The sequence below is a fragment of the Pundamilia nyererei genome, unplaced genomic scaffold (genome assembly GCF_000239375.1).
Source record: "Pundamilia nyererei isolate P.nyererei 1_Seehausen unplaced genomic scaffold, PunNye1.0 scaffold00170, whole genome shotgun sequence".
In the NCBI taxonomy this organism is placed as follows: Eukaryota; Metazoa; Chordata; class Actinopteri; order Cichliformes; family Cichlidae; genus Pundamilia; species Pundamilia nyererei.
The window spans coordinates 400,929-418,650 of NW_005187571.1; the positions used below are offsets into that span (position 1 = coordinate 400,929).

General features: G+C 43.5%; 1 protein-coding gene across 2 annotated transcripts; it reads right to left on the reverse strand.

The window, feature by feature from the left end:
* Window positions 1-26: 26 nt before the first annotated feature.
* On the reverse strand, window positions 27-16,393 carry LOC102211908 (DENN domain-containing protein 5B-like). Of its 2 annotated transcripts, XM_005745943.1 has the most exons (22): window positions 16,225-16,393; window positions 15,627-15,941; window positions 12,056-12,165; window positions 10,676-11,390; window positions 9,373-9,560; window positions 7,594-8,100; window positions 7,261-7,492; window positions 5,325-5,475; window positions 5,089-5,179; window positions 4,875-4,994; window positions 4,638-4,790; window positions 4,433-4,511; window positions 4,264-4,339; window positions 4,021-4,149; window positions 3,802-3,923; window positions 3,415-3,560; window positions 3,204-3,322; window positions 2,320-2,507; window positions 2,079-2,161; window positions 1,520-1,646; window positions 1,232-1,406; window positions 27-515 (listed from the first exon to the last, which is right to left on the reverse strand). In XM_005745943.1, the coding sequence occupies exons 2-22, from the start codon at window positions 15,730-15,732 to the stop codon at window positions 332-334; spliced, it is 3,801 nt and encodes a 1,266-aa protein (XP_005746000.1). In that variant the 5' UTR covers window positions 15,733-15,941; window positions 16,225-16,393; the 3' UTR covers window positions 27-331. The 2 variants fall into 2 exon arrangements, with proteins under 2 accessions (XP_005746000.1, XP_013769548.1); XM_013914094.1 differs by lacking the exon at window positions 16,225-16,393 and having other exon boundaries at window positions 15,627-16,003.
* Window positions 16,394-17,722: the final 1,329 nt, after the last annotated feature.

Below are 17,722 nucleotides of genomic sequence, written 5' to 3' on the forward strand. Positions count from 1 at the left end.
TATAAATGATGTGAGCAGGGAAAATATTGACTGTAGATGTGAGTTTATTAATGACCCTCCAGTTCTCCTCAAGGAAACAGAACTTCACAGTGTAAACAAGCACAGGACTATTTCCTGAAGCAATCAGAGTATATAAGACATGTACATCAGTGAACAAGGCAATATGTTTGGTGCTTGAGTTGCCAGCGGTTTTGTCTAGCTCACTGTCCATTTTGCTGATCGTGATGATATGACAGAGTCACATTTCGCCAAATGTCCGAATGTACCTCCCTTCCCCACTCTTGGGAAGATGAATATCTGAATCTGTCAGCGTAGCTGCTAAACTCAGAGGTCAGAGGTCAACTCCTTTAACCAGTGCTGTCTCCAGAGTGATGGCGAAATCATTTAGTGTGTGCAGCATGCGAGAGAGGGAGTGTACAGCAGCACGGTCCCGCAGCAGAGCACCGTCCTCGTATGTCCGAGCTGTGAGGGGACAGTCTGCCAGCAGGGGGAGCCACAGAGAGAGAAGCCGGTCCCTGCCAAGACGAGAACACCGATGGTCAATAACGGGGTCATAAATAAAGTTTGTAGAACGTGCTGAAGCTTTCAAGCACTGCAAGGTCAATTGTATTCAGGGCGTCAACTATGATTCTTAAACTTTAATAATATTCTTGAGCTACTATACTGTTATCATTGCAAACTGCTATGATGTATGGTTTGAAGGTGGTAGCACAAACGGGAAACAAATGGAGGTGGAGCTGAAGATACTAAGATCTTCAATGGGAGTGACTCAGACAGACAAGATTAAAAATGAGTGCATCTGAAGGACAGCTCAGTTTAAGCAGTTTGAAGACAAAGTTAAGAGGCCAGATGATTTAGACACAGGAGGGACAGTGGATATGTGGAAGAAAGGACAATAAATTTGGAGATGCCAGGGAAGAAAAAAAAAGAGGAAGACCACAGAGAAGATTCATGTATGTAGTGAAGGAGGACATGCAGATGGTTGGTGTGACAGAGGAGGATGCTAGGGACAGGGTGAGATGGATACAGATGATCTGGCCAAAAGCAGAAGAAGACGACGACGACGACGGCTTAAATTATTCTGCTTTATATAAAAGAATAGAAAAGAAAATAACCTTCCTGCCTGTGATTGCTTTAACAACATCTTCCACCTGAGGAACGAGGGTGTCTTGCAAAATGTTTTCTTACAACATCAATTCAGATTTCAAAGGGAGTTTCAAAATCTGCTCACCTAATTCCCAGACAGACAAACAGCTGGAATTTGCCCTCTTTTCCAATATTTCTAGGAGAGGCGTTGATGGCACTGACGTAGTGGCACAGCAGGTCGCAGGGCGGGCCCTTTGTCAGTGTTGATCCGTGCAGGTCACCCATCTGATCAGCAGTCTCCATGGAAGCCACGGCCTTTTCTGTGGGAAAGCATTGGTGACCCTTTTTAGTTTAGTTTGCAACTTGAGATGCAGATTAACTCCCCACTAGATGAAGACAGGAAATAGACGTCACCTCTTTGATTTACACTTACCCACAAAGTCCCAAACGAACACATTCCTCTGAAAAAGTCGGTTGGATTTGAGACCATGGAGGAGGAACTTCTCCAAGCAAAGCACCAGACCTCCTTCACCACACAGCAAGACTGTCAGGTTTCCCCTCTGGGGTGATAGGAATGGGAGCAGAGAGTTAATAGACCTACTTCAAACAAAAGCTCATGTTACTGTTTATAACAGTCTCATATTTGTTAAAGTAAACAGAACGTATGCATGTACATTAAAGCTTGTGTACTAAAGACGTTATTAAAATGAATTAGAAGCCTTTTATAGCCAAACTCAAGTGATGCATCAGGTCTCTGCTGTGCTCTTAACGGAGATGAGAAAGGCTAGCCTGATACACAAGAGAAACAAATGAGGCCCGCGCTGGAGAGGCTGGGGTAATGAACCATGTTATAGATAAAAATAACACAGCGGGAGGCTGGCAGTTGCTGCAAATATTCTCCTGTCTGCATTAACTATTTTGTCACCCTTTCAGCTTAGTGAGCCGGCAAGTAAAACGAATATAGCACTTGTCTCACACACGCATACACACACCTCTTGTTCAGGTTTGTGGAAATGCTTCACAAGGTTATTTACCGCCTCCCTCATGTCCTCTTGTACTTCAACAAACGGCATCCCTGAGAAGATGAATGAAGTGCAGTTAGCAACAGGAACACGAGGATGAATAATGAAACTAAGAGGGGAACAGAAAGGTGATCCAGGAGCAGAATCATCTGCTCGTTCAACAAGTAGGTCAACTATTGTGCTAAAGAATGTGTTCTTTGTCAGGACGTACTGCTACGGCTACCAAGTGATCCGAGGACTGTCCGCACACTCTGAGAAGGAGAGGCCAGCTCCGGAGGAGGTGTCCCTGTCAACCTTCCAGCATCCTCCTCCGCACCAGGTGACACCAGCTGACCAATGAGGACTCTTTCCAAGCTGCCGTCCCCCACGCCTTTACCAAGCCATCGGCCGCAAGGGAACCTTCCAAGAAACAAAGGCTGAGCGTTACATTGTATTCAAGATTTTAAAAACGAATAAAGACTACATAAAAAAATAAAATGAAGGATTTGGCTGAAGGGAGAGCCTTCTATTATCTGCTACGGTTTTGTGTTTTAACTTGAGGCAGTCATTAGGGCAGTGGTTCTTAACCTGGGTTCGATCGAACCCTAGGGGTTCGGTGAGTCGGTCTCAGGGGTTCGGCAGAGCCTTCGCCATGACATGCATGGCTCATTTTGTGCACCAGTAAAAAAAAAAATCACATTTTATTTTTCACTAAAGAGGGGTTCAGTGAATGCGCATATGAAGCTGGTGGGGTTCGGTACCTCCAACAAGGTTAAGAACCACTGCATTAGGGTCAAAACGAAAAAGAAAACAAAACATATTATAGATAATGTAACTTCAGCTATCAAAGTGGTTTGAAAATTCAAATTCACAGAGTCTTTTTCCTCTGCATAAAACAGCTACATACTTTCTACATCAGCTTTTCTAAGCAACCTTTGGGTTAAAGTGTTTAGAGAGTTCAGACATCAGATTTTGAACAGCTGGATCATCTAGCCTTTATTATATTTTTAACACATTATCAGCCTGTGAGCTGATGTTCATAAACATAGTATCAAATGCTGTGCGAGGTCAAACGCAGCTTTCAACGACCGAAGAATATCAGAGGACGAATCTTACTTGTAGGTGTGCCCTGTAATCTCATTGTACACCATCACGCAGTCAATGAGACACTTGGCCAGCAGGCCCGAGTTCTCCTGTCCCAGCTGCAGAGTGCTCAGCCTGCCCAGGTTCTTGCACTGAAATCAAAACCACAAATCACAATAAGAGTAGCTCTCTGTGTTTGTGTCTCCATCGGCTGTGATGTTACAACAGCGGGATGAATACCAACCTGGAAAAAAATTTCTTGTGTATTCTTTGGGATCTGTCTAACTCCAGAATCGCCCAACTCTCCTGACACACACACCCAAGGATCAACTGTTGCCATGGCGATGCTCAGCTTCTTCATGGGTATTATAACAACACGATATGGAATACCTAGAGAGAGACACGCAAAATCACGTTTTATGCATTTGTCCCTCTTTTTTTTATCCACTGCCCAACTCTTCTTGCAATATATTTTGGCATTAGGCTTCATGTTTTCTCTTTGATGTCTGGAGAGAGGGTCTTTTTGCAGGGACACTTTTAATCCGTGTTAATAAGGAGGAAGTTAGTGTGGTTGTCGTAATAAACAGCACAAAAGAAAATTTTTTCTGCTGTTAAAGCTCGCACGACTTACAGACTGAGGTGAAGACGCGTGTAAAGCAGAGGTAGTCCACGGTGTTGAGAGAGAGCAGGTGGAACAAAAACTGCTCCCTTTCTTCCTCGCAGAGCAGGAATGCATGAGGTTTGTACAGCTGCCTGTCAGGGGCCCAAGAGAGAACAATATCAGTGATACTGCAAACTAAATTAATAAAAAAGCAATATTTCTGTTTATTTATCAACTGTGAACTCTTACCGGAGCAGCTCCTGATTTGTGAGCAGCTCTTTGAGGTGTTGGGATAGCATTTTCTTCTCTAGAGCCAGGTGGATCCAGGCTCGGGCCTGACCCACATCAGACAGACCCTCACTCATGGTCTGGATAAACCTGGAAGAACGACAGACCGGCTAAAAGGAGCTGCAATATTCAACTTTTACACTAATAATATCCTCTGAGCTCATCTAGAAAACTAAAAGCCCCTTTCATCAACTGCCTCATTACCTCATATCCTGTATTAACGATCCTCTCAGGGGCAAAGCGCCATCATCAACTGTTCTCTGGTCTGAACAGTTAGATCCTGAAAAGGCAGAAAAAGCACCAATTATGAGTCCATTCTTAGTTCAGTGATTTCCAAAAGTAGCTCAGTACAGACGGGGGGCTGTGCTCTGACCTGGAGACTCAGCTGGTGCCTCCGTCTTACCCTGGGCAGCTTGATAGTGAAGCAAATGGGACCAAAGAGCAGACTTCCCCTGTTCACAATAAGCAGTAGTTAATTCCCAGCATGCATGCAATCATCTGCCGTTTCAGACATTTTTCTAGGCAGTCTCTTCACATGGAGACATACAGCGCGGTCTTAGCATGCCACGTGAGCTCACCTGTTTCACCTGCAGACCGTGGCCCCATGTTCTCTCCAGCAGGTCACACAGGCCGTGGATGAGTGTGTTTTCCTGCAGGCCTGTGATGCTGGCCTCTCCCTGACCCAGTTCCACACTCTCCTTCCCCATCCTTTCCTTCAGCATCCGTTTGGTCTAAAAAGAAGAAGATTTTTGCATTAACCTTGAGTAAAATAATTAGGAACATTCCTATTTTAAGCACCTAACGAGAGCGCTTACCTTTAGACGACACTCGCTGAGCAGCCCATCAACAAACTCCCGGTGCGTCTGAGTGATAGCTTGAGGCGTCAGGTCAAGTAGTTTAGACTGGCGGAGATTCTTCCTCGCAAAGGTGGATTTCTGTTGAATAAACAGGTAACATATTAGACACACACCCCTTGAAGCCTGCATGCTAATCTGTGTGTGTGTTTTTTGACACACACACTGTAGGTACCTGTCTCTGCTCGTTGTCCACTCCTGACTGATCAGAAACTGTGGATCTCTTGGGTTCAGACCTACGAGAGGCTGTGACACGACTGGACCACCTGATGACACAGCAAAATAAAATCCAGAATTTTACACAAGTCAGAGTAAACCAGTCACGCCTGGAAATAAAGTTTTAATTATTTTCATTACTCACTAGAAACAGATTTTAATTTAATCTTAATAACAGCAGGAAACGAATCTCACTTGTTGGTGTTCTGTGCCTGGGCAAGGACATCCGCCTGCAGCTTAGGGAAGTAGCCCGGGTGATGACGACCCTGGCCAATCCTCATGTCCAGCAGGTGGGGGTGTATGGCTGTGTGGTCGGCCTTCAGCAGCCTCCGCTCGATGGTCTGACCTGCAGAGAAAAAAAGTGAACAAAAAAACATTTATTTTTGTTTGTTTTCATTTGTATTAATTAATTAATTTTTAAAGGGATTTCACATTTCAATTAAATTAGTTATTTCCATGAATGGCTTGTGCATAACACCCTAACACAGTATAAAAGAAAGTAACCATGTTATGTTATTCTGGAGTCTAACGTATGGACTTTGTGAATTGTGAACAATGCCACAGACCAGCCACAGAGATGAAAGGCTGGCACCACTTCAAAGCTGCAGCTTTGCAGCAGTTTTCACAGGACACAGAGCCCTGCTGTCCTCTGCTTATATAATGCTCACAGACCAGCATGTGCCTCATTCTTCTCTAATTTACTAGTTCTACCCATCTTTTCCCCCTTACATTTCATTCGATCCCATTGCTTTTTGTGTTCCAGTTATCCACCAGGTAATTTGGTTTTTATTTTGTTTCAGTAATGTTGAATGAATTACAGTTTATATGGCTGCAAAACCTGGTGCAAGAACCCCCCTAAGCACAGTTTATGCAAAATCCTCAGTGCTTATCACAAAAGGGAGAGAAAGGCCAAGCAGCATAATCACCATATAAACCCAAACAGACGGGCAGATGGTGTCAGATTTGCAGATTCCCTCTGCGAAATCTGGCATCCAGCTTCATTGCATAATTTTGCTCAGATTTCCTTTAATATTTTTGCTATATCCTAATTATATTCTGGAAAAAACATTGGTGAAACAGCGTCAGGCATCTACTTAAAATACAACTAAAGTCATGGATATTTTACACATTTTACAGACCTATCTAAACCATGTGATCATGCTATTGTACTGAAATAACTGCGTTCAGCTGGTATGGAAGAGTCTAATAAAGGGTTTCAGATAAAACTCAGTGCCCCCCTTGTATTATCATAGGTGTTCCACAGGGGTCCACTCCTGGTCCTCCTTACTTCCACACGCAATGCATAAACTATACAATTTGTGCTTGTTTTGAAGTCTAGTAAAACACAGTGTATGCAACTCACTCAGTCACCTGAAAGTATCCAGCCTACTTTCAACATCTAAACCCTTGATGTTTATAAAACTGGAACTGTGCTGAGTGTTATAAATACTTCTAAGACCCACCTGGAACGACTTTACATTTTTTTTTGCTTTTTTTTTGTCTGGACTTGATCAAGCTGACATTGTTTATATGCATGCATTTCCCACCTTCTTTGAAGCCTTGGTGCGCCACAGTGCACTAGCACGTTTCACTCTCAGTTTGTCCTATTAGAAATACAACAGTGGTCCTTCCTTAACCCTCTGGGATCAAAGTCTTAACCCTAATCCTACCCCACACTTTGGGAGAGCAGCACTAACCTTTGCTAGCAAATAATAATAATAATAATAATAATAATAATAATAATAATAAGTTGCCAGTGGCTTATCACAGGGTTTCATTAGCATGTCCAGCTTATTTAAATTACTATATGTAATTATTAAAGTGACGATGAGGCTCCTTTATTTGTGTATGCATATATATTAGCGCTTGTCAGAGCTCCACTAAACTTACAGGAGCTAATAACTTATCTCAGCATATAAACTTTACTGTCCAATTTGCATGAATATCTATGAAAATAAAGTCAGCTCTCGTTAGGACGCCAACATCTAAACTGGTGTTTGTATGTGCTCCTTGTTGGACAGTACAGTATTTATAATAATAATAATAATACTTATAAGAACATGTAAAATGTTTCATGCCACATTTCACTTTCCCCCCCATCCCTTTGTGATCCTGGGCACCTTCACAGTACCTGATTCAAAGAGGGTAGTGCATTTCCTGTATAGACAACTACAGGAATCTTCGCTCCCCGTGTCATACAGTCGTTCTCGCTCTAAACGGCTGTCGAACAGCTGCTGTAGTGGCTCCCTATCTGCCCAGCGAGATATAACCTTCCCATCCACAAAAGAAGAAAACATGGATGTCTCCAAGAACCGGGACAAGAAGTGCAAGTGGCTCGCTGGCTGAACGGAGAGAAAGGAACCCTAAAACATTGAAAAGCAGGGGTTTACTGAATGAAGATATAACAATAATATGACTTATTTCAGATAAATGCAATCTATCAGTCAGTCATCCACTAAAGTACCTTATCAAAGTTGAACATCCCCTCTCGGTTGGTCAACCAAGAGTCCAAATCCAGAGCGCTGTGGATGACGAAGTCATCATATCTGCCAAACATTGCAGCAAAACGTCCTGCAAACACCTCCCTCAGCTGAATATTCAGCTTTGCAGCCTTCAGTTCTTCCTCCTCCTCCTCAAACACGTGTCCCAGTGTCTTCCCTCCATCTGACATCTTTCCTCCTCCACACCTCCTCGCCAGAGCCTGCAGCCTCTCCAGCACCGCCAACTCCTCGCCTCCGAGGTTCCCGTTCCTTCTGTCCTCCATCAGATCCTCCAGCACCAGGCTGCTTAGCCGAGGGGAGGAGGAAGAGGTGGTCGTGGGCTTAGCGATCACACCGCCCTGTGGAGGCAGCCCAAATTGCAACAACACCTCACTCAGTTCCTGAATGAGTTCAGTCTGATCCGGAAACTGGGGAAGGTCTTCAGGAGCTTCGACGCAGTGGTTGTCAATGTCCACGAAGCACAGGTTAGCCTGTGTTAGAATATGAGACAAACCAGACAGTTACAATACGACAAACAATTTTCAGTGTGCCCATCAATCAGATAATCATAATAGGTTTATCCTGTCACAATGTACAGACAGTTATCTCATCCAGACAGAGTGAGCTGAGCTTTACCCTCTAATTAAGCTCTGAGATGGAAATTTACACACAATTAATAGATTCTTAGCATTTCACTTTGATAAGCATGTGAAAGATTATCTGTTATCGTTGCAACAGGAGACAATGTGGAAAGTGCAATATCAGTCGGCGATAGCGATGTGAAACCTTTGCAAAAAAACAAAAAAAAACAAATGTGCCCATAAAGTTGCCAAGCAACAAACCACAGAAAGGTTTTTTTTTTTTTTAACTGCCTCTGTAAGCAGCAGCGGAGCTCAGCAGTGCTCGACAGTCAGCAGCCACACGACCTTCAGCAGTGACCTCCGGCAGTGAGTTTTTAGCCTCAGGGGAGATGAACTGCAGAATGGACTGTTAAAGTCGACTCTGTTCAGCTTCATCCTTCCTCCAAGTGCCATCACTTCCAAGTGTTTGGTTTTGTTTTTTAACACATCTTTAAACCAAACAAGACGAAGAGGAGAAAGAATAGTCGGGGAGGGTTGTTTCACATTCAGAGACCACACAAACGTTTATTTCACCAGAATTAAGTTCTGCTCTGTTTCCTGATTATTCTCCGGATCAGTGGACACACTGGATTTTTTAATGCATATCAAAATGAAGGACTACTAATTAACTGCAAACACTCATATATGTATGATTAAGATGTTCCTCATTTTCTTCAAATTGCAGGGCCTTGGGGGAAATAAGTGGTGAGCTCTAATTCTGTTTAATAATTCATCCAGCCCCATTATTCTGCATTTTTGGAGCTCTGCACTTTTGCTTTCATCCCCTCAGAGCTGTCTTACCGCTGCCTCTTTTCTGGGGCAGAGAGACTTCAAAGAAGCTTCAGAGGCAAGATATTCATGCAGCATAAAGTGATCTGGGATGCAGGATTGGATTTGAAAGGGGGAGGCAGCTCAGAGGAAATGCATCATCCCAGTTCGACATGCTGGAGGCAAAGGGTGCGCTCCATGAACCATGGAGCGGATAAGCAAATGGCTGCAAGATCGTCTCAGTTTTACGGTATATTTTTAGATCCTTTTATTTTAGCTTCTATTAAAATGTCTGCATCCTGCAGTTTTGACTGGTACATTCACAGGGGAAACGGCAAAGACATTTACGCATAATTTTCCCTCCGAGTGATGTACCTCATGTGGCAGATTGAGGGAGGATCGCTGAGCTCCATCTCTGCGCTGGATACCCATCAGGAATGGCACAGGAGCGTCGAGCAGGTGATGTAGTGGTGCAGAAATGATGGGCAGGTAGATGTGTTGCCACTGAAATGGGAACAGCAGTGTGTTGATGCCCTCTGCCACGGTCATCAAACGCTGGTAGTCTGTATACAGAGACATCCGAACAAAGCGTTAAGCCGTCTCTGAGCTCATTCATATTCCTGTTACACAGCACAGTTAATGACTACGGAGGTCTCATCACCATATCACTAAGCTGCACTGTCAGAGCTTCCAACATTTACCCACAAAAACCCATCTGTCAAACCCAGCACCCCCTCGATCCTAGAACTATGCACACATAGGCTGGGCTTTCCCACTACATTTTGTTTTAGGACAAACCACTTGCAGGCTTCATGTCATATTATTGTGTTAAATACAAAGAACAGCTGCTTTTCTGTATGTGCAGTCATTATTATTAGAGTTCAAAGGTGTCATTATAAATGTTTTTCATATCCAGCATGTGTGCGCTTCAAAAGTTAAATCAATATTTTAATGATGTCAACAAACAGACTTGATATGATCTCTGAGTGACATGTTAACTCGCCACCCTCTTGCCCAAATATGGTCACTTCTGGTTCCTAAACACGAAATACAGAGTTTAGAAACCAGTGGGTGACATCACCGTGATGATGTCCATCTTTTAAGTACAGTCTGTAGTCTATCCCTGCAGACACCTGTGTTAAAATGCCAACTTTACAGCAATAAAAGACTTTTTACAACCTGCTTATGGCTTTAGGATCTACAGCGAATTTATGTTGCAGTTATTTTTTCATTGAAATCATCCCTTTAAAAACTACTTACACATTATATTGTTTACCTTGTCTGTTACTTACCATGGCAGGCATCTGTCCCCATACAGTCTATGGATGCAGCTATCTAACCAAATTAATTGGCATTAACTGATAACGTAGCACTCCCTATCTAACCCTAACCCTCTTGTCCAAACTTGGCCACTAAGAAAAACCTAACATGGTGGCTGAGCCTCCAAATCACGACTAATTAATGATGATTATGGTGGTCATAGTATGAAACAACACATTTTATGAACATGAATAAGTCAACACATGGACATAAAGCAAGCACGCACAGCACCAGGAGCTTGAAACTGAAGCAGCTGCGTGAAACTCAGCTGTCATTTATTTTCCTAATTACGGCTTTGCTTTTCCTGTTACATGCCAAAATATCTTGCATGCATAAAATCTGTAATTTCAGTGCTTACCTGAAGAGTAAAGCAGGACCTGTGTCTCCAGAAGTGCACAGGTAAGTAGTTTCACCATGCTGTCCACACCCAGGAGGGAGAACGCATCTCCAAGAGGATACTCCCCCAAAGGAAGCTCACCTGGCCCGGGCCGCTGGCAAAGGATGGGCCCTTGCACCCCATGGAACCTCAGCGACCTTCCAGGTGGAGGCAACGGCACCTCGTACAAGATGTTATGGATGTAGCTCTCTAGAGGGAGTGGTGGGGCTGTCTGTGACGTCACAGCCTGGTGGAGCTGAACCAGAAACTGTCGTGAAGCTTGAAGAAAAGGGAGCGGCGTGACGAGGCAGAGGGCTTTGGACACATACAGGGTGTCTCGCGTTGGATCGAAGGAGCCTACACATCCGAGGCAGCCAGACACCCCAGCCAGAGACTCGGCGTCTGACTCATCCAAGCTGCTCGCAAGTGAGTCCATACTGGAGGTGGAGGGTGAGGAGGCAGAGGAAGAGGAGGATGAGGGAGAGGAGGCCAATGAAGAGGAGTGGTGCTCCACATGGTGCATCTGACAGAGTGTCTGCATGGCAGTGATAATCTGAGGACTGGTCACCTCCTCGTAGAAGGTGTGAACAAAGCCGTAGGAACGCGTGCAATCGTCGAAAGAAATCGTAAAGGAGTGAAACTGAGGATCGAGTCTGTCTGCTTGAGTGCGAAAGGACAGCCCTCTGGGCATGCAGAGCTGGAGGACAGAGGAGAGAAAACAAGAGATGTTTTAGTACAGAGTGACAATGTTCAATACCGACCTCAAAAAGTATATAAATGGAGGGTTAAACCAAAATATACAACAGCAAAAATCAGCATCCTCCAGACACTTCAACCTGATAAAACTGAAGTTTGCCACCATCAAAAATGGCAATTATTTTAAATATTCTTGTGCTAGCATAGGCTTGATTTTGTCCTACAATGTAATCAGAGCAAAAATCCACCCCTGGGGGGTAAAAAGTGTGGATTAGCTACATAAAATGACATGCTTAAAAAGACCCCAAAAAGTAAAGCAAAGCCAGAGGAAGGTGCTTTTGCACAATATATGAAATGGTCTAGAACAAACCAACACTGATTCCACTCCGTCTGATTACTCATGTAACTGTGAGGCTGATGCTGCTCTCATCATCCAGACCTGTTTTGCATGTTTAGATGAAAGCAAGACTCTGATGAAAAGGGGCAGAAAATAAGCCAGCACGTAACTCCTATTACACTTCCCTCCAGCTGACTTTGCCTCTTCCATTATTCTCCATCAATAGCTGAAAGAGCAACAAAATCATTTGGCCTTCTAACAGGCACATCTTGTCCTTCAGCTGCAGATGTAACAGAAAATGACCAACACTGTGCAATCCAACATCTCACCATGTTGACAGCATCTTTATTGAAGGGGTTCCTGTCTGTATTTTCAGGGTAATGAGCCAAAACCTTCGATTTGAAGGACCGTCGAACAGGGCTGTGCTCAAAGCCCTCACCTGAAAGACAGACAGACAGACAAATTGAGTAAAGAGGTTATTCTATTAATGCAGGGTGACCTTGATCGATGCTGAACCAGAATTCATAATGAGACAGAAAGGACAGAACAGAGGGCATCAGAACATGACAGCAGCTTTGATTAATAAAAACGACCAGGACAACCTTGACAGATAGTAAAAAGAAGTTCATGTGCTGCAGCAAAGTGGGAAAAGCCACTCCAAGAGTTATGTAACTCAACTCATTAGCATAAAGAAAAGCAATGCAACAATCCTCATCCCTGACACTGCAGGAGGGAACTCTTTAAACTGATAAGAGGTGCTGAATTCAAAGTGCATGCAAGAGAACTATATCCCACATAAATTGCTGCAGTGAACACATGCATTGCCTCGTGTGGTTAAAGTATCTCCTTTTTAAATCTCGGCACCATGTGTCAGCTTCTAGCTCGGGTTACATGCAAAATGCTGTCTGTGAGAGTAGATGAAGCTGCAGCAAAAAAATAAATAAATGAATAAATAAAAAAAACGGGTGTATGATTCACAGAGGGTAATCACCGAGGTACTTTCATTATTTATCCTCTTTCTAAGGGGGAAGCCCTTGAACAGTACTCTTCTTTGTGTTCCCTGCTTTACTAGCACACCATCAACTCTCAGAGACATTCACTGGAATCGCTGCACAAGAACAAAATCATCTGTAAATGCCAAACCAGCTCTGCAGCACTCATTCGACCCTTCAGGAACATCCACATCACCTGCCCACGAAATGACGCACGCCACCTCAAGAAACTGCGCTGCAGGCAGAGCGAGGAGCGAGCCACTTCAAGTCAAACTGACTCAGACCGGTAGGTGGGAGACAGCTAATGGACGAGAGTGACGCGGGGCGGGAATGGCAGTGTTCTTTACTAAGAATACAAATTAGTGTCGGCGCTGAGAGGCACAACTGAGCATCGCTGAAGGAGTTGCCATGGTTTCCATTTCCGCCGTGGCCTCGATGATCGCCATCGAGACAAAGCTTTTGTGCTCGTCACAGGTTACGTCAGCCTGGGTTTTATCAGCTGACCTAATTAAACCGCCACCCCCCCGGCTCTCCTCCTGACACGGGTTCCCACCAAACAGCTTTCACAGACGTAGATGCAGCCTGTGTGTGTTTCACGGGGTAACAGAGCAAGGGGAGGTGGAGTGGAGTGGAGTGGAGGGAGGTTTGTTTTAGTGTTTGAATGAAAGCTTAAAGGCCTGTAATTAGCACATTAACAGACTCACTAGATCCAAGAAATGTGCTGGATGCTTTACATCATCTGTAGGCGTGAGAATAACTATCATTTTCACACCGATTTGTCACAAAAACAGTGACGAATGTCTCATCCAAGTATCCAAATTCATTACAATGGTCACTTTAATATCAGCCGTGTCTTGTTTTTAGTGTTTCATATTCATTCCACTGTCCCTAAAACAGGCCAACTCCATCAGCCACCAGTGAGCAGCCAATAAAGACAGACATCCATCACTTTCACCAACTAAATTACCTTTGCTGTCCCATTCATCACACCATTACATGAGCATGCATAAAAAGTAGAGAGATATTAAAATGACAGGCGTGTCAGCTGGTACTGACTGATGACACTTTAAAATCACTCCACCACTGATGCGCCTGACCACTGAAGGTGACTCGCACGACCAAAAAAAGAAAATAAATTTTGGTTTTTATCTTAGACTTGAAGCTCAGGAACAAAGAAAGCACCAAGTGCCTAAAAATATGTTGGAAAAAAAAAAACAAATGAATCAAGCAGAATGTCTAATCCAAGTAGTAATGAGATATAGGCTTTACATCTCCCTGCACAATAAAGCTCGCTCTGTGCGATCAGGGACTACTCCACTGATGTCATATCTCTCCCCTATGTGACCATCATCGTGCCTGCACGGGCGCTGAAGCGTCGGCCATTCAGCATTCCAACAGGCAACGTCATGTGAAATCTGATTAGGCTGCAGAAACACAGTGGCATGTATTGAGAGGCTAACAAGGGCAGATTGTCTAACGGGGGAAAGCCAACAAAGACACACTCTCACAGAAAGAGGAACTGTATATGGGACACATTTAGAGCACATAGTGGGCTATAACTTGTGGAATACTTGTGAGTAAAGGAGAAAAACCCTCACACAGGGAGAGAAATCCTTTAAAGGAGCAGAGCCCCCCTGCAGCGATGGGTCTGCGATGACCTGCTGTTACATAAGTACAACGGTGTAGCTCAGAGACAGTAGCCAAGGAGGCAGCTTTCTAACCCAGTGGTTAATTAGAGCTTTAAAACAAAACAAAACAAAGAGCAAAAAAACACAACAAGCATGTCTGCTAAAAGCCCCCCCATGAGGAGCTGTTTCACAACAGCTGCTCCAGAGATGAGGAGAATACAGGGTGTGACTGCTGCTCCAGATCTGGAAGTGACGCTCAAGGTATTCAGCACACCTGCGATGTGACCGTTTTCTCACAAACACCGCAGCGCACGTCACACGAGCCTCCTGGGCAGAGTTGTTCTCAGCTCAGTGTCAACAACTGGCTGCAAAAGGAGGTGACGCCACCTGATATTTCTCTATTTCTTAGAGTCTTGTCAACCACAAATAAACCCCAATAAGCAACTGAGATGAGGAGACTTCACCGCAGCCCAAAATATGACATCACATCCCTTTCACCTTCTTGGTTAAAAGAGGAAAATAAGAATGATGGGTCACTTTCTGTTTGAGACCACCCCAAATCACGTGGATTAATCAGTGCGTTTTGATTCACAGAGGAGTGTATTCTGGGAGCAAACAGCCCTGCCTGGATGTTCCAGCTGTGTTCCAGCTTTAACGAGCAGAATTAGGACGCTGCTGTTTTCCCTCGATTCTGCCCTTTCTCTCCTGTGATCCCGAGGCAGGTGTAGCAGTAGATGACTTGCAGAAACCATAAAATAAAATCTAATGTGACACAATACTAGACTGAAAATATGATGAAAACTCAATGAACACAGCCGCCAAGTGATGTGTCCTAAACAGGGGTATAATATAAACAGACCGCACCTGGGATACAAAAGACAATATATCAGAAATATTCCTTTCAATGGCTTAAGACTGATTGGGAAATGATACAATGCACATCATTTGTCTTTGCTTTCGCCTCCAACTGATACTACATGCTCAGAGATATGTACAAATCCTGCCCAAATATAACCTTATATTTATCACATTTTTCATATATTTGAGGATATTCTGCACAGTCTGCTCACACATATTATTTAGAGCACTGACAGGGAGAAGAAAAATCATATTTAAATGGCTGTCACCCCTCCCCACACAAACAGAGACACAATTGGGCAACACAAATAGGCCTATATGAATTACTAAATATATAACCTGGCTAATGCTGTCATCCAACATAACATGCTGCGTATCTGTGTATTGGCGGGTGGGTCTTTTTGTCCTTAAATATCATCTACCTGCTCCATCGTCCGGCTCCAGGCCCGTCTCCGTGTCCACTCCACACACAACAAAATAGTGGGCGAAACGGCAAGAAGCCGATCCTGTGGCGGCGGCGGTGTTCATCCTCGACGCGTTGTGTTGACGGTGTGACACAGCTCCGTTTACTTCTGCTTAATGCTGTAGGTGTTCATAGCTGGCGCTGGTTTTTAATCCGAAATCCTCGAAGCTCCCCGCTGCGCGTCCCGATCCGCACCCACTGAACCGCGCTGTGACTCTGATGGAGTCAGGGTGATCCGGGGATGGTCATCCAGTTTGTTCAGAGGGGGAGGAGGCTGTGTGGAGACAGGCAGGCAGGGAGGGAGGGAGACAAAGGCTTAAAAGCATCAGCGTCCCCCGCTAAAGTCTGCGTCATTTTCACATAGATGTTTACGAAATTCATCTGTAGCGCAAAACAATCAGTCTCATAGATCATCAGGGTTCTCATTTATAATTATTATTTTTGTCGGTAGAGATGATTACAATTATTTATTGCACAAATACAGATCACGGCCGGGAAAACTCTGAAGAAAGAAATTAAAACAACGTTTTCGACATTTTGGATAAAACTCCACTTACCGTTTACTAATTACCGTAATACTGTGAAAACGGTCGTGCGCGCTACAGTTGACTGTGGATTTGCAGGAGCCTCCTAAAATCTGAGAAAACACTTTAGACCTCAGCGTTTCATTGGAAGTTTTTATGGGAAGTTCGTGTTGCCAACTTTAGGCATGGAGTTTGGAAGTCACGAGCTTATTTTACCAGTCAGGGGATGACTAATGACTAATGCATGATGGGAAGTTTTGTGGGAAATGTTTTTGTGGGAAATGTAGGATCAAATGGTTCTGGTGCTTGATCCCTGAGTCGAGATACTAATAAATAAATAAATACATAGTTTTATTAAAAATCTGCAGTTGTGTTAGTTAGCAAGTAACATGAATTTAATGTCACAGCGCAAGAATAAGTGACCTCAGCTTAATTTTAAGATTAATCAACTTGATGCGTTTTTGTTTATCATGTCCTAAAAATGTGATTTTATGAAAATAAATATAAAAATCCCTTTTCACACAGATCTGTTTTGGTTGGATGGATGCCATCTGAGCCAGACAGTTACAGGAACACTTCTCAATTCATTATTGATTAACAAATAAATACACTTGCCAAAAGTCATTAATCACCAACTGAGACCCACTGCTAGATAATACTTCACACTCTTCCCTGACACACAGGCACTAAAGACACCATCAGTCATCCACAACATTTAGAGCCTAACCATCAGCAGTCGAAGCAACTGAACTCCAACTCATTATCTCTATTAGTCGCTATGCTTGCCAAATACCTCCCCACTTATAAATGATTAAATGGAGTATGGACTTTGTCTTTTGTCTGCGGTGTTTATTTTATTCTGATGTTTTATTTTTTAACTTGTCTGTTGTGAGATCTCAAACTTTACACTCCATTTACTTTAAGTCAGAGTTGGTGGAGACCATAAAAGTCTTTAAACCTGTGCTGAAGTCAGGGCACACCCTGTGTGCTCCAGCTCTCTGGTGCATATTTACCTCTGTAAAAGGTACTGCTATTTCTACATGTTTAGTCTGGAGACCATAAATAAAAAAAAAGAAAAAGAAAAGAAGAAAATACGTATTTTGGTTCTTGGCCATTGACAGATTTACAGACAGCATCAATTTCAGCGTCTGGTCAGCGACGCACTAAAAGCCCGAGGAGCAGTGAGTGACGTGATGCATTCAGGTTTCTCCTCAGTGAAAGACTTTAGCAACAGCATTTTCCCTGCGACCTACCAAACCGATGAAAATGAAAACACTGTCAACCTTGGTGCCTGAGCATGAACAATCTGATTTTTACATTCTTTATTCAAAATTTCATCCAAAACAACAACAACAACAACAACAACAACAACAACAACAACAACAACAACAAGACGACAGAAAAAAAAAGTTTTTACCATGTTGGGTATTTATTGAATCATTCAAACAGACAAACATATGTTCCATTTTATAGGCAAAACGCTTAATTAAATAAATAATAATAATCCAGGTCACAAGTAAATCAACCTCCT